The sequence below is a fragment of the Anneissia japonica genome, unplaced genomic scaffold, assembly GCF_011630105.1.
Source record: "Anneissia japonica isolate Jap-2015-1 unplaced genomic scaffold, ASM1163010v1 scaffold288108_len519018_cov203, whole genome shotgun sequence".
NCBI classification, from domain to species: Eukaryota; Metazoa; Echinodermata; class Crinoidea; order Comatulida; family Comatulidae; genus Anneissia; species Anneissia japonica.
Genome location: NW_022728501.1, coordinates 226,181 through 243,180, shown reverse-complemented (window position 1 = coordinate 243,180; position 17,000 = coordinate 226,181). Strand labels below are relative to the sequence as shown.

The window sequence follows — 17,000 nt, the reverse complement described above, 5'->3', positions numbered from 1 at the left end:
ATAGCTTGAAAAGACTGCAAGTAATTTCAAAGGCTGGGTGTATCCAACTTCGAACAACGTCGAAAAGGGAATGAGGACGTTTGTTAGGGAGACGGTTCGCACGTGGCGCCTTGGGTCGGACTGTTCCATTATTTTCGAGGGGGTGTTCCGTTTTGGGAACAATGGCAATTAGTCGGTTATCCAGGTAAGTATTCACGAAATAGACTCTTGATTGTAAATTTAAAACTCAATTTAGCTCTTTTGCTGCGATGTTTCAATTGTACTTGTGTTGAACTTTTAAAATAAATACCATACAATACATAGAGAATCAATCTGCATGCAGTTTATTTCAATAATATAATTTGCCAATTTATTGAAGTCACTTTTGGATAAGACTTCAATAAATAATTAGTCAGCTCGACTTGATCAATAATTCTATCTCTAAGAACCGAAAGGTCCACTGATTAATCTCTGATAAGACAGTATAATACATAGTGGAGTTGAATAGCTTGCCTAGATGCTTGCCTTCCAATCCCAGGGTCCTGGGTTCAATTCCTGCCAGTTGCAGGATTTTTTCTCACGACCAAAACAACTGCACTCCCTAAATCTCATATTGAGATTTAGTTTGTGTAAAGCATCATGTGTATATGTTTGTCTTGTGTAAGGGATCGTCACCTACAAGTAGGTGACGATGACGAATATAGTGATGACGATGACGATGACGAATATAGTGATATATTCGCTATTGACAATCCTTGGCACATGTATTGTGTGCCTATATAAATAAAAATAAATAAATAAATAAAAAAATAAAATACTCCAAGTATCGAAATGCACATCATCGTGTCGGTGATATATTCGCTATTGACAATCCTTGGCACATGTATTGTGTGCCTATATAAATAAAAATAAATAAATAAATAAAAAAATAAAATACTCCAAGTATCGAAATGCACATCATCGTGTCGGGATTCAATATTTCGACATTAATTATGTCAATATTTCAACATTAATTATGTCAATATTTCGAAATAAATTATGTCATCATCAGGAATGTCATCATCAGGATGATGACATAATTAATCTCAAAATATTGAATCCTGATACGATGGCGTGCATTTCGATACTTGGAGTATGTATTATACTATCAGTATCTCTAAGCATACAAGGAATAAAGCATGGAAATGCAGAGATTGCCCCACAAATGACTTCGATTTAAGAGGCTATAATCTTATATCCAGCCAAGGAAGCAGATGTACAATATACAAATGATAGAACCTTTCATTATTCAAAGTCAGAATACACATGACGATATTACATCAATTAGGATATTGCCATGGCAACAACCTCGTTGTATTTCCCTCTTTAAAGTAAATCTTTTTTAAAAGCTCAAGTAATCAATTTTTTAATCTGAAATTCTACCATTGCCAATATAAATCAGACATAAGCAAATTGATTTTTTTTTCTCTAAAAATAAGTTCATGCTCATCTAAATAGTTCACCATCCTCTAAGGAAAATTGCATAAAATATAATTTGAAGATAGTCCTCTTCCTGTAATTTGCCATAAAGAGTATTCAGTTGCACAGAACACATCGTTCAATAAAATTACACACCTACATATATAATGGACTTGCCTATCTGATATTATTCATTTCTGCATAGATATATTGATGGTGCATTGTTCATGATGTGAATCTCCCAGCTTTCATGACAAGTGTGCGGTGGAGTCATTATTTGTAATGCAGTGGTAATCATTGAAAAAAATCAATTTAAATTGTATTTGGTGGAGGCAGGGTTTGGATTGTCTTACACTTCAATCGGAATATCCATCATTTAAATACAAATTCTATTTTTCATTTATTCATATCTATATTATATTCATTTATATATTTTTCATATTTTCAAATTTATATAAATCCTGGAAATCTAAGAATACTAGTAATGTATCAACATAATGGCATAATGCATATACTGTAATACTAGTGCAACATTTGAAATTTACCTGCAAAGCTGTAATTTGAAATGTAACTTGAAACATGACATTAGTAATTTTGGGAACAATGTACTATAAAAGGCAGGACTTTTTTATACCTTGTTTAGCGAACCCGCCGCCCACAAATAATGATGATTTCCAATAAAAACAAAATTTTATTTCTGGTCAATTAGCGTACCCACTGCCACCAAAAGATGGAAATTTCAGAAAAAAATAGAAGTTTTTCTTTATTTTTATTACGCCTCTCTGCCTTGAAATCTCCAAAGATAAGATATGTATATTTCTTCTTAATTATATAAATTTAAAGCATTTAACCATCCCATTACTACTCTTGTTACATTTACCAATACATTTTATTTTTATTTTCTCCCCCATCTAAGAATATGAAAAAGCTACATAAGAAAACAAAACTTTATTTTTTTTTTTCGCTCTCCTCTGATGATCTTTAAAAAAAATAGGTTTGCAAAACAAGGAATAAAAAAGTCTTGCCTAAAATGTTTATTAAATGGATTCCAAAACAAACCACATGTCTAATTAAATGACATAAAGTATGGAATCTCTTGTAAAAGAACAAAATTATTGCACAAAATATAGAGAGCCACAAAAACAAAAAATATCAAATATGATGGCATATTATATTTTTATCAATATCAGGAAAATCAATATGACGAAAGAAATTTCACACGAAATTGAAATTGGGATAATTAGTTTAGTAGGAATGGAATGATGAGAATAATTATAAGACAAAACAAGAGATTAGACTAACTACAATATTTATAATGCATAATCACTCAAAACATTTCATATGTTGGAACACAAAATATTATTTTTGTATAGACGAGTGTAGGTGCAATATTAAATAAAGTACATCCACTTTGTCATCATGTGCCATTGAACATTTCTTCATTTGATGAATCTTAAAATTACATAGCTTATGATTGATTGATTGATCGATTGATTGATTGACTGATTGATTGAAAGGAAAACTATAAAGACTAGGATAAGAAACACTTTCAACTTACCAAATCCTGCCATCTCTGCTATAACAGCCTCTGCCCCTGGTTGATGCATCTTGTTAACTGTGACCTCATCTGCTAGGCCTTGAAGGGTTGTAATCATTGGTTGATGCTCTTCAATGTCATTGTTGGTGTCCTAAATGTGACAGAAAGACAGAAAATGGTAATTAAAATGGTGATTCTATATGCTATAATGATATTGAAATTTAAAAAAAACAATCATTTTTTTTAAATCTTGAAAGGTAAAATGCAAACTAAACTACAGACGAACTACAAAGTCCCAAAGTCGAATAAAAAATGGCACTGAAAAATTGTTTGACTTGCATACTTTTTACTTGCAGATCTTTAATTAATGGAAAACACAACAATTAGACATGTGAAATAAGATCGACTTAGAAATTATTCGACTTAGGACGGGCAAGTTTAACTGTATGTCAAATGGTCAATAGTAATGGTTGGGGACTTGTAAAGCCCATACTACATGATCTCTTTGCGCTATGTTACAAAAAGAACAACCAAAAAACTAAATCAATCCTGAAGTTTACCAAGCAACCTAAAAAAACCACCAGAAACAGGCTATTGCAGAGGAGTCCATATCCCCACACCGTTTTCTTGCAATTTGATACCACACCGTTTTCCTGCAATTTGATACCAACTGGCAAGCAGCAATTTATTCCCTGTTTGTTATCTATGCTGTATATTGATTGGGTTGAAATTACCTTTTGATGTTGTAACATAGCCTGTGCTTGCTGAACCTTCACCTCAGGAATAACTTTGTCTTCCATATCTTCCTCAATGTTTCTGATCCACTCTACTAAACTTGACATCTCGTGTCAAAAAAAAAAAAAAAAAAAAAAAATTCTTGTTTATTGTCACTGTATGTTGATTCTGTATTTCTGCCAATAATTCTAACAATTGAAAAAATTTAATGTAGTTTTGATTAACATCATTACCTTCACTGTAGGAAGCGTGTGGGGCAGTGTGTAAGGTTTTGGACTTCTGATTGTGAGATCGGGAATTCGAGACCGACTCTCGTCGCAATGCTTGTGTCCTTGAGACAGGCACTTTACTTGTGTTTGCCTCTCTTGGCCCAGGACTATAAATGGGAGGGTCATGCTGTTAACCTGCTCGTTGGCTGTCTCTTATACACATCTCTGGCGAATCGATCTGCGCATGTGTATAAAATGGTATTTATTTCCACAAACACTATACCAGTCTACAACAAGCGTCGCCTAAATGTAATAATTAGCACGTTGAAATAGGCTAGTAAATAAGTTTAACTGGGTTCGTAAATAATATTGTCCTCAAAATATTGTGGCTGAGACATGAGCCGATTAAACGTAGAAATAGGAAACCTAGGAATATAGTAAAAATGCTGAATAGTACTCCAGCGTCGCGACATGCCAACGTTGGTACGAGTAGGTTAGTCTACAAACGTCGCCTAAAGTAATTGATTTTACCCAGCAGAACGAAAGAAGGAAACTCCGCTTTTCAGTTGTCTCAGGCGATTGATTTTTGACAAACAATGACCTTTCAGAGGTCAAATTGCTGTCAAGAATATGAATTGGCTGCTTCGCAGCAATTATTATCATTGAATTGTATTAGAAAACTTAATGAAGTCCTAGTTATGACATTTAACTGCATTGGGTTGAGCCGTCAGTGAATAAAGCAACAACCCCCACAGAGTGTGTCTTAGTGACTAGTTTTGACATAAAACTGCATTGGGTCGAGCCGTCGGCAAACAGACCAACAACCCCCATAGCGTGTGTCTTAGTGACTGCTGAGAGAAGAGTGTTATGATCACCCAGCAACAAAATAAAAAACAAGCTGATGAAGGCTAATAAGCTCCTTTGTGTTAACAGTCAACCATGTTTTGATTTAATATAGGTCATTATTTAGTACACAAATGTTGAAATGCCATGGTCAGAAAAATATTCGCCATTTGGCAATATGCATCGTGTTTATAAATAGAACAGTGTAACAGCAGACAGCAAATACATCTTAAAAACACAACAACAGTTGCAAAGCTCAATAGAACAGTACAAATGTTTATAGACTGAAGTGAAAAAAATGTTTTTCATAAGAAATCTGTCAAATAAGCATTAAAAGGATAGTACTTACTTTCATCCATCAGGAAGGAGCTCTGGTCCAACTCTGAACCAAAAGAACTCCTACGTGATGTGTGGCTTCGTGATTCAACACTGCGGGTGTCAGAGCGTGCTTGTAAGTACCAGCGAGACCGCCGGAAGGGTGAAGATTTTGTCGAAGAGGGCTCCGAGTCTTGTGTCAGGTTCTCCAATGCTACTCCTTGGGAATTCACTTCATCAATCTTGGAAGTGAACCCATCATACTCCTGAATTAAAGGCTAGAAGGTGAGGAAACAAAGAGATTTACCATCTTTTGTGTAAGTCGAAAGGCTGAGCGGTTAAGGCAGGGGCACCATAACCATAGCCAACAATACCGGCAGGGGTTTGTGGAATATAAACACTCTGGTTTTTTTTGTTATCTACCCAACATAAATAATGGTATAACCCATTCTTACCTCATGTTGATGCTGCTGCTGTTTCAGTGTTTCAATATCTATGGCGATAGGAGGAAGGGCATCAACCTTATCTTCCATATTTTCCAGCCAGTCACAGGTAGCTTTGGCAATTTCACTAAACTTATCGTGAGCTTCTTGGCTTTCTTGTAGTTGGGTGTTCCTGAGGTAGATAATGTTGATAGAGGATTATATTTCTTACTTGCCAACTACAGGATGAAACTAACTGATGCACTGTAAACTACCTGTAGTCTCATAAGCAAGGGATGTATCAGTGGTAAGAGAGACATGCTGAAATTTCAAACAATGGAAGACAGTAATATTTTGATGTCATTAACTCACCTCTTTTGCATCAGTGCTTCCAAAGTTTCCCAGTTCTTTGAGAGGTTTGCCATCATGTCAGTAATCCTACTGGTGTCTGATGTTTTTGGATCTCTGGTGATGTCACTGCCAAGTCTTTTGATGTCTTGGAATGTGTATCGATTTTCATCAATTTCTCGTTGGATTTCCTAAAGTGGATAGCATAGGGAATGATTTTAATATTAAAACAAGATACAAGAATATTTATTGATTTGTTTTGTCTAAATTACATGGTGCCAAATATGTTTGCAGATGGTTACAATAATAAGACAACACTTAGTACGTTATTTTGGAAGAAGCAGTAATCACAATTTGTTGTGTCAGTAAAGGTATTACCTCTTAAATGAAACAGTGATATGTGATAAAATTATATATTAATCAAATCAAATATTAAATATATCAAATACTTGATTATTTACCATTAATTTCATGCCAAGTTCGAGGAGCTCCATCCGGTTGAAGTCTCTGGACTCAAGCCTTTCAATCATTGGAATGAGCCAGTCTTCCAGTTTGTCAACCTCTGCTTGGAGTTGGTCCAGCTTGGCCAACATCTTGTGTAGGTATTCATTATGGTTTTTAGCAATGTTGCTAACCTTGACATAGCGAGTGCTCAGAATGTCCAACTTGCCCTTGATGTTCTGGGCAAGTTGTGGATCACTGGTCTTTATTAGAGCCATAGCAGACTCGTGGAGGGAATCAATTGCTGGTTTGTTACTCTCAATATCTGTTTGTAATAACTGTAAAGAAATAAAATATTTGATATAAATAACTTATCTTTTTCAGTGCAAATAAGTTAATACTGTAATTAATTCAAGTATTACTTGCTAAGTACATATAAATTATACTGTACTGTTCTTATCGTAAACATGGTGAAAAATGAATGAGGAAGACAACATGGTGATTAGTGATCGACATAATTTGTGCTTCTATTTTTTTAAGGATTGTCCTTGTTGAGGGAACAAAAACATTAGTTGGCGTGTTCAGGTACATATTCATAGAAAATAAAACAAAGCAGTACATTTCCAGGCTAGTCCAATCAGGCCAAGAATAAGCCTAATTTTTTAATAACTGTAATTTTCAAGTATATATAATAATTATTGTTTTATATAATACTTTTACTAGAGGGGTCTAGATACCTCCACCGCTCTTAGATATGTTCCAGTCATCATTTAAAAAAGAAATTGAGTTTAAATAGAAAAACACAACAATAAGGAAAGAAAATTGAATTTGTTTGTCCCTACAGAGAGAATATAAATCAAATTTAACTAACATATTTTAAAATAACTAACCAATGATTGTGTCCAAAGAAACAGTGTAAACAAAAGTTTCTACGCTAAAAATAGTAACACAAAAATAGGCCCTGCTTGCACTTACAATGGAACAAAATTGGGGTGGCAATTTTAAAATTTTGTGTTTATGGTTTCAATTAGGCAAAGTCTTATTAACGTTGACTTCTTTTGTAAGTGCAAACAGGACCAATGACATTGTTAAGGTACACAAAAGAAACACAAACTAAAAAAGACCCAAAGAAACTACAAAATACCAAAAAACATTTTTTAAAATATATTTAAAAAAAATATTGCCACCAAACCAACTACAAATATAAAGCTTATACATAAATACCTTTGTAAGTATTCGTAATTTTGATGTACACAGCTTTGAGAACAAATACAAATGTTTATATTTTCATATGAAGTAATCAAACTTTGTTATATAACCATAATATTTTCATATTTGAGGTTTATTTTGTTTGTGAACTTCTAGCCAGAAGAATAATATTGCCTATTTTTCATAAATTTCAGCCCAAGCAGTGCTCACAAACTTGCTGATTATATCACTTGGAGGAAGTAAATTGAAGGTACAGTAGTTTACTTTATCCAGTACAGTATACATTAAATATTCCATATTACTGCTCTGTCATTTTATTACTTTCACTTTTATGAACTTGTGAATCAACAACAATTAACTCACCTTCAAGTCTTGAATTCTTTCCAAAAGGGCTTCCTTCTTGACAACAACAGGCGACTCCGAGAGCTTGGTGACACTTTTCTCTGTGGAATCCACCCAGCGAAGCAGCTGGTCGATATTGTCGTGAACGCTGTTAGCAACTACGATTGCAGTGCGCAACTTGTTGCTACGGTCTGCTAGTTGCGATTCCATCCAGTTATATTTCTCAGTAACATCACCTTTGGTTAAAGTAGAGTAGATAGATAGAGAGAATCATTTTTTAAAATATCAAACTGATCATATTCAACATGATTCTCTACAAACTATCTATCATTATGAGTCCCTAACATCAATTAAAAAAAACCACAACAGCTGAGTGCAACAGCAGCAAAAAAAATATAGAGCCTTTATTAGAACATTAATGCTCTATAACCGAGTTTGAAACTCTTATTTATCAGAAGGTTTAGACATTCAAAATCATAGCTTACGTATTGTTTCTTCTACTTGATCTTTGACCTGTCCTTGAGCATCACTCAGATCCTTCCCATAATCCCTTAGTTTTTCAATATCCTTGGTGTGTAGAACACAATCATCATGTAGAGCCTAAAAAACAACATTTAAAAATATTGAAAAAAATGGACTGAAATTAATTACAAATTTACCAACCTCTAATATATATAATCATAAAAAAGAATAATAATAATGTAATAACTTTTAAATTTTCATACTATTATTCTTTAAAAAAAAAAAACCATGAAAATGAATTTCCATAATGTGTACAAGGAACCAGCTTTACTGAGGAAGGATGCAGGAACTAAATAATTTTTAGGAAAATTTTTACACGGGTAATGTGGGTTAGTCTGTCAAGATTGAGTGCAGTGGGAATACAGTGATGTCCACACACACACACACACACACACACACACACACACACACACTCATACAAACACAATTGATTATAAGTTTTTTTGCATTACATGCATAGGAACTAAAAATGGCCCAGTACTAAATATAAATTTCAACCTAATCACATTGTAGAGCCTTGTTGGAGTATTGTCAGTAATCAGAACTGACCTTTTGAGAGTCCATCTGAGTGGTTACATTCTCAGGCTCAGCTGCAATTGGTTCTGCAACTTCCTTTGACACCTTCTCATAAGCAAGTTCTAGCCATGGTAACACAACATCACAAGCTCCTTTGTATTTCTGATGTTTCCCAACAAGATCTTTCTGGACCTTGTAGTGGGCACGACTGCGATTTTTCAAACTCATGTAACGCTCGTACGAGTCTGCAAGTTCATCACGGATGATGTTTGACTCAGGTGTCTCCAGGAATGACTTGTTGAAAGATGCTGGCATGGCCGACTTTCGGAATTCACCAAGACCACTTCGGAATTCCTGAAAGTAATGAGTTGATATACAACTTACCATTAATATTTCAATACCAAAACATCGCAAATATATGAGTGAAAATAACAAAAATAAGGTGATACAGACAGTTTTAAAATAACTTCACTACATATCTTCACTTTTATAACAAAGAAGAGATTCTGACCTTGGCACTGTCCAAATATTTATGACCAGCTCTCTTGATAAACTTTAGGTCACCTTTGTGGTCACTGACATCTTCCATGATCTCTTTCATCTCTTCTATTTGATCGGTCAGTGTTGTTTGATCACGGCCAACATCTTTCTGCAGATTATCTACTTTCTGTTCTTGTTCCTGCAGCCAATCTTCAAACTCTTTGAATTCCTCTTTGTACTGCTGCAAATCTTCCAATGCTGACTTCAACTTATTCACTCTGGATAGTGACTGCCCGCTGACAGCATCATAGCGTCGCTTCAGATCATCGCTGGTAAACTTTAACTGAGCTTCGTCTTCTGGTGAAAGTTTGTGTCCATGTTGTCGCAGCAATAGAACAACCTCCTGCTGAGACTGTGACATGATTGGCTGGTGATCTATAACATCCTGGTGTAATGCCTATACACAGAAATAAATTTAGATAAACATAGAGGTTTCTTTAGTTTCTGATACTACTGTATAGAATTCTGCATACGGTTCTGTAAAACGACTTTTTCTGTTACAAACACAGCTTTGTTTAATAAAAAAATCCTTTATATGGAAATATGCTTATTGTCAGTGGTGATTTTTACCTTATGTCTGTCTAGCTGTACTGATACAGACTTAACCTGTTCGTTCATAGGCTGGGCGGAGCCAAGTTTCTGTTCTGTCTGACTCAACCAATCAGAGAAGCTCTGTATTTCATTCATAACATCTGACATTTTCTGATCCAGTGAAGACTAAAAAGAAAATAGTTCTATATTTAAACAATCTGTTCATGTTAGGTTTAACAATGACTATGATTATGATTGTGTACAACAGAGACAGCACAAACAAGCTTTATAAAGCAGTTCTATAATACAAAAGCTTAATTTTGCTTGCTTTAACCAACCACCTTTAGCACTTACCTGATCAAACTACATATGGTAAATATACTAGAATAGTATTGACATGAAAGAGAAGCTTGTACAGTTGAACACCAAAAAAATAAAACATACCACATATTACACCAATGTAAACAAGAAAATTCTGCATATAAACTTTCTAAAATATCTTATATAAATTTATAATTATAAAGTAAAGACAATGTTATTAAAGGTACTGTACATACTATATAAATCAATAATGCATGAGTATATCAACATCATTTTTAACTAAAATATAGTATGTCTAATTATAAAAACATGGTACCTTTTCTTGTTCTTCCATCTGCTTCTTCTGGATGGTGTCTTCAATTGCCTTCTTGCGCTCAACAATATCGCCAGCAAGCTTGCTGAAGCGATTCTTCATGACTGTATGTCGGTTTTGTAGAACCTCATGTTGTTCTGGTCGAAGATTTCTGCCCCGCTCTTGGATCAGATGATCTGCACCAACAGAAGCTTCCTGTACTGGAGTCTGTTGGCAGACAATCTCAGATTCAACAGCCTACAAATAAAAAAACTGAATCTATTGAAGTACAAAAAATTGGATCTATGGACAAATCATTTTTGTATCTCTGCATGTGCTGCTAGGTCTTTCTTTACAATATGCACATACTGTACATTTTCATAAAAAAATACATATTACAACAGAAATCTTCAAACATAGACACATGTTAATCAATAACACTGACCACTAATGTCTCTAGTTCATGTTGAAGCTCTGTCAGACTTTGAGGTGTTGCCTGTAGGTTTGTGCTCAATGTATCCTCAGTGGCAGTGATCCATTCGATGACACTTTCCATTGGAGTCAACTTCTTTGTAGTCTCCAGAACCAACTCTAGTTCATCCTCACGATCATCAAGTTCAACATCAAGATCCTTAAAGCGTTTGTTGACATCATCCACTTGACGTTGGATTTCAGTTTTCTCTGAAATATCCAAAAAGAAATACATTACTGAGGAAAATTTCTTAAGTATACCTTCCTTATAGAAACCCTTTTATATTTAATACAGAAATATGAAGTGGCATTGAGTTGAGTTCATAATTACAAACCTGTATTTATCCATCTATGCCTATCAAAAATAACTTAATATTAAAGTTCTCCACCATGTTATAGGCTATGATTAAGTGGGTAGCCTCATCTAAAAATGCAAGCATACTAATGTGGACTTGTGAGAATGTATTTAAAATATTTAACTATTGACTTACCCTCTAAGAGTCCACTGACATTCAAGTCTTCTTGTCCCCGAAGTCTTGACATTACAGGCTGAGCAATTGGGGTTGATGTAATCACCTCTGTTGATTTGCGATGGAATCTGGAGATTGCTTCTGGTGCATCTTGAATCAAGTTGTCTAATGCTTTGCCTAGATCATTCACCTTGATAATGTTAGGTTTGTATTCTACAACCTCTTGCTTGAATGGCTATGTGAAAAAAAATTAATGAACATTATCTAGATAAATCAGTCATCAATTTTTGTTGTATTCTTGTCTGCTATGAACACACAAATTAATACTATCACTAAGAGAAGTTGGCCATAGATTTAAAAAAAAAAAAAAAAAACAGTATTAGCTTTCTTTTCAGAAACATATCTTAAAAAATTTTCAAATCTTACTTTCACTTCTTCCAGCTGTTTCTGAATACTCTCAACATCAGTCGGTATGGGACCAAGTTGACCTTTCTTCCGTTCCATCCCTGTTAACCATGTGTTAACTTCACTCAGTAAGGAGTTGTATTCCTCACGTAGTCTTGTTCTTTCGTCAAGTTGTTTCTTCCTATAAAATCACCCAATAAAAACACAATCTTGAAACTTGCAACCAATGAGTTTTATTTCTTCCCAACAAATTTATCTATTTTAAAATTGGCTTCTAACATAGCTGTTTGAAGAAGATTTGTTAGAATCATTAGCAGACAGCCAATAACAGATTATTCAGTGTTAAGTAACAGCAAGAGGGAAAGTTACAAATTAATTTAAATGGAATTAAATATTGCTCTTACCTAAAGCTCAAAAGATCATCCAGTTTAGCCCAGTTCTGGTCTAGGTTTTGAACTAGGGCAGTAATGTTGTTGACATCACTAGTCTTAGCTTCCCTCAACATTTCGTCTGCTACTTGGTGGACTTCTTCATATTCTGGTTCAAACTGGGCACGACTGCTCTCAATTTCCTGTAAGAACAAAGGGTAGATGATATTAATAATCATCATAATGACAAACATTGATAAGTCTGAAGACAAATACAATGATGGTTAAAATACTTTTGAATTTTTCCATACCTGCAGCACACTTCCCATTTCTGCCAAATCCTTCTGGTTGAGTTCCTTTGACTCCAAAATGTCAAGGGTTGGCAGTAACCAGTCTTCAACTTCGTCTGTCTCCCTCTGTAGACGGCACAACTGATCAGTGACTGTTTGCAGAGTAGCACTCTGCTCTTTGATGGGTTTGAGAACCTTGCCAAAGCGGGCATTCATATCATCCAGTTTATTTTGAATGTTCATGACAACACTGGGATCACTTGTCTGAATAAGGCTAGCAGCTGCTTGATTGACCTTCTCAATATTTGGGCGAAGACTTTCTAGTCTATTTTCCAAATGCTATAGAAATTCAAAGAGAAAAAAAATCATAATTAACAGGTTAATCTTATTTAATCCACCAGGCCAACCAATATTTTCATAAGGGTACAGAACATATGCTAAGAAGGGCTGAACGGCCATCCTGCGGCAAAACAATGTAACTGACATTTTTGTCGATTTTGAGGTAATATCAATTGGGAGTATATTTAACACTTCTAAATTTCCTCTGAAAATTTGAAGTCTCAACAATGAGTTGTTTTGGAGATAGCACCACCTATCTTTAAGCACAAAACTTAAAATCTGGTGATTTACGATCCTTACCCCATATTGTTTGACAGTTTCCAGCAGCGCTTCTTTCCTCATCATCACTGGTGCCTGTTCAAGTCGTGACTGAGCATACTCAGCATCCTGGATCTGTCGGACTAGGTTGTTCAGACCTTCCTGAACGTTGTTGGAATCAGCCAAGGCTGATTGTAGCAAGTTGCTTCGCTCCATTATCTTGGCTTCTAATTCACTGTATTTGTCGACCTTTTCTCCTTAAAATAATATAAAATAATTTTGTTTTGATTGAATCTTAATTAAAATGTACATTTTATAAGAAAGATTGCATTATTATATTTATGTTTACAGAATTTGAACCAATAAAACTGTGATTTAAAGAGGACTAACCACGCAAATATAGTTTTACTTACTTGTTTGATAAGCCACATCTTTTTTCACTCCGTCATGAACTTCACAGAACTCCCTGCTGGCTTCCTTTAACCTCTCCACTTCTTTGCCATGAATCAAAATGTCATCTGCAACAGTTTTAAGTTTGCCTAATTGATGCTGCACTGTTATCGGTTCTGCTGCAACAGGTTCATCTAGAAGTTGCTGAAGATTATTGGCTGTTTCATCAAGCCATGGTGTCAATGGCTCACTAGTAGAGAAGTACTTCTGCTGCTTCTCTGTCACATCTTGCAGCTTTTTAGAGTGGTCAAAACATCTGGTTTTCAGACGATCATATTGAGTGTTTACACTTGTGAGCTTGTCATGGATAACATTTGGTTGTGACACCTCACTGAATGTCTTGGTAAACTGCCTAGGAAGAACCTTGCCACGAAATTCAGCTAAATCTTCCTTGTAGTTCTGAAATTATTCACAAAATAAAATTCTGAGCTTAAAAATTCAAAATTCTTAATATAAACAGGATTAGCTCATTCCATTATTAAGAGCTGAAAAAATATTATGCAGATAAAATAAAATACAGATAAACAAGCACTTTATGCATAAATTCTTCTTGATGATATGCATGAAATTGAAATTGTTAACTGGTTGATTGTTCTCTATCAAAAATTAACTCTAACCTTCGAAGAATTTATGAACTTCTGTCCAGACATATTGAGGTATTTCAGATCAGCAGCATGGGTGATGACATCATCAGTGAATGCCTTCTGTAAACTGTACTGCTTCCTAAGGCCTCTTGCATCTGTCTCAACATTCCTTGTAGATTCTTCCAGCTTTTGTTCTGCTTCTTTCAGCCATTCTTCAAAGTGTTCAACCTCTGGCTCAAATTTCTGGATGTCTTCTGTTGCATACTGCAGTCTTGACAATCGAGCATGGGAGTTGGAATGTACTGTTTCATAGCGTGCCTTTAGATCTTCCAGACCCTCTTGCAGTGTTTGTCTCTCTATGTCTTCTAGTTTGTCTTGAGGGAGCTTCAATACCTGTTGAAGCTGTTGCATAACTTCCAATACTGGAGCTTGGTGGGCAAGTACATCTTTGTGAAGAACCTAAGAAGAACAAAACACCATGATTAGAATCTTGATTTGCATCAGTAGTTGGCACTGAAATGGTAGAAGAGAACTATTAACCAAAACAACTCAGTTGCAACTAAGTGTTCAAAATTGCCAGCTCAATCATTCCCAAATCTCATAACTTATTAGTTCTGCTGGAAAGAGCATCAGTTTCAAGTATATTGAATTTACCTTATGTTGGTTAAGTTGATCAGTTAACTGCCTTCCTTGTTGGCTCAAAGGCTGCTCTGACCCAAGGTCATGCTCTGCTTTAGTCAGCCAATCATTAATTGATTGCAGGCTCTGTATGGCTGATTTATATTGTTCCTTGCTTTTGGTCTGTAAAAAAAAACCCATCATTTTCAGTATTAAATTTTGATGTATTTTGTGACTCCATTGTGAATTTAATTGCATTACTGTAATGCTGCATGGTATATTCATATTTCCATATTTTGTGAAAGTAATTTCCAATACTGCCCATTATAAAGTTATTAATGTCAGTATTTCCACACTCCATTTTAAAAACTGTACAATATAGTAGTTATATCCAATCTTATATTTTGATTGCAACAAAGGTGACATAAACCACAGATTTGAAAACACACTAAATAATTTTTAAAATGAACATACTTTCTCTTCAACGACTTGCTTCAACTGGTCAAGCTTGGTCTCCGACTGTCGGTAGACAACGTCCGACTTCTGTGTCACATTGTCGTACTGTGAGCGGAGATCACTGACCTGATGCTCCAATTGCTGTGCCTGTTGTGGTGTGATTTGATTGCGTTTGTCGGCCAAAAACTGCTCGGTGGTGTGAATAGCTTCCAAAATGCATGGTTTATTGGCCGACACATCAGAGAGTATACCCTACATAAAAATTAAAAGTTTGTAAATAATAATGCATACATTGTCATACACACACCAATACAGAATTTTGTCTGAATTCTATCACTGTTCTTCTTACTTTCAGTGGGAGGTCTGAAATTCAAGTTACTATTAGGCAATATTTTTGAAAAAGTGGTAATTTTCATGTGCACAATTAAAAGAAGTAAATTTCCAAACAGGATCCTTCATCAAAATACATTCTGACACACATATACTTACCCTGTAAACTTCATACTCTACATTGAGCTGCCCTAACTCCTCACTCTTTGGTGCTGATTGCACAAGCTTAGAATCAACTTGTGTAACCCATTCTACTAAGCCACCCACTTGGTTAGATTTCTCCAAGAATGCCTTAGTCATAGCAAGTTCATCATCACGATCATTCAGGCGATTTACTAAAGTATCATAGCGCTTCTTTGCAGATGACAGTTCTGTTTGTATCACACTTTCTTCCTCTGAAATAGTGAATTTAAGTATTATTCATGTTTGCTGAAAATTGACATAACTGCCAGAATTAATTTTATTAACATCCATTTTAGAATAAAATAACCACACATAAATGCAGCCAAAAGGTAAAAGTATTTGCAAAGCAAAATGCTAGCACTGATTTTCTAGGTCATCTTTTAATAAATACCTTCACTTGTAAAGGTCGTCTCCTCCACATCTGCTGGTTTAGGAGGGAGTAGAGCACCATCACCAGCTGACCCAACCTGAAGTGACCGGTAGTGTGGTCTTGAGTGTACCGGTGATTCTTCCTCATGCATCAACTTGTCAAATATTTGGCCTAACTTGTTCAGATCTGTGACCTTCTGCTTGTATGCACTGACCTCAGATTTTAGGGGCTAAATTATATTTAAGAATTGCCATAAAGAAAAACGTTGTTAAATTTATTCCTTTATTATTTATTTAAACACTTTTTATCTTTCCAGTTTTCAGTAGCTGATAATAAGCACATTCAAAAATATCATTGATTGAAATGAATAAAATACTACAGATTGGCAACAGTTTTTATTCAGACAAGTAAAATACTTAGCAAACATTGAGGACAGTATAATTCACCTTTACTTGGTCCATTTGGGTTTGCACTGTTACAATGTCTTCAGCAACTGGAAGCAGACTATCAACCTTGTGCTCCATGGTGTCCAGCCAATGGGTGACATCTCTGTGGTACTGTTGATATCTCTTGTTTGCTCTTGCCTTTGAATCAAACTGCTTGAACCTGTGAGGGTAATTTGAGAAAAAAAAATATTTTGGGAAATATTGTGTCAAAATACAAAAACTAATTGTAGAAAACATAAAAAATGTAATGGCAGTACTGTTTATTGGTCCGCATTCAATGAAAATTGAAAATTTGGGCTGGGCCACTGGGCACCTGCGGCAGCCGCAGCGCAGTGCCACCAGACATAACTACAACATATAACGGACACATACATATACAATGTTGTCCTTTACCCGCCTAAC

General features: G+C 35.1%; 2 protein-coding genes across 2 annotated transcripts in view; both read right to left on the bottom strand.

The window, feature by feature from the left end:
* LOC117114206 (microtubule-actin cross-linking factor 1, isoforms 1/2/3/5-like) overlaps positions 1-3,815 on the bottom strand; it is a 57,009-nt gene extending 53,194 nt beyond the window's left edge. The window contains exons 1-2 of the mRNA XM_033257804.1: positions 3,709-3,815; positions 2,996-3,125 (exon numbers count right to left, since the gene is read on the bottom strand). Of these exons, the coding sequence (XP_033113695.1) occupies positions 2,996-3,125; positions 3,709-3,774 (196 nt within the window). The 5' untranslated portion in view covers positions 3,775-3,815. The remainder of the gene's footprint in view (positions 1-2,995; positions 3,126-3,708) is intronic.
* An 808-nt stretch (positions 3,816-4,623) lies between these two features.
* Positions 4,624-17,000, bottom strand: part of LOC117114201 (microtubule-actin cross-linking factor 1-like) — a 50,615-nt gene continuing 38,238 nt past the window's right edge. The window contains exons 66-89 of the mRNA XM_033257794.1: positions 16,599-16,758; positions 16,174-16,381; positions 15,759-15,994; positions 15,288-15,521; positions 14,850-14,996; positions 14,229-14,654; positions 13,575-14,010; positions 13,204-13,418; positions 12,586-12,903; positions 12,311-12,477; positions 11,928-12,087; positions 11,523-11,736; positions 11,006-11,241; positions 10,585-10,818; positions 9,987-10,133; positions 9,388-9,813; positions 8,910-9,230; positions 8,324-8,438; positions 7,860-8,074; positions 6,308-6,625; positions 5,871-6,037; positions 5,532-5,691; positions 5,111-5,354; positions 4,624-4,766 (exon numbers count right to left, since the gene is read on the bottom strand). Coding sequence (XP_033113685.1) covers positions 4,624-4,766; positions 5,111-5,354; positions 5,532-5,691; positions 5,871-6,037; positions 6,308-6,625; positions 7,860-8,074; positions 8,324-8,438; positions 8,910-9,230; positions 9,388-9,813; positions 9,987-10,133; positions 10,585-10,818; positions 11,006-11,241; positions 11,523-11,736; positions 11,928-12,087; positions 12,311-12,477; positions 12,586-12,903; positions 13,204-13,418; positions 13,575-14,010; positions 14,229-14,654; positions 14,850-14,996; positions 15,288-15,521; positions 15,759-15,994; positions 16,174-16,381; positions 16,599-16,758 — 5,647 coding nt within the window. The remainder of the gene's footprint in view (positions 4,767-5,110; positions 5,355-5,531; positions 5,692-5,870; positions 6,038-6,307; positions 6,626-7,859; positions 8,075-8,323; positions 8,439-8,909; positions 9,231-9,387; positions 9,814-9,986; positions 10,134-10,584; positions 10,819-11,005; positions 11,242-11,522; positions 11,737-11,927; positions 12,088-12,310; positions 12,478-12,585; positions 12,904-13,203; positions 13,419-13,574; positions 14,011-14,228; positions 14,655-14,849; positions 14,997-15,287; positions 15,522-15,758; positions 15,995-16,173; positions 16,382-16,598; positions 16,759-17,000) is intronic.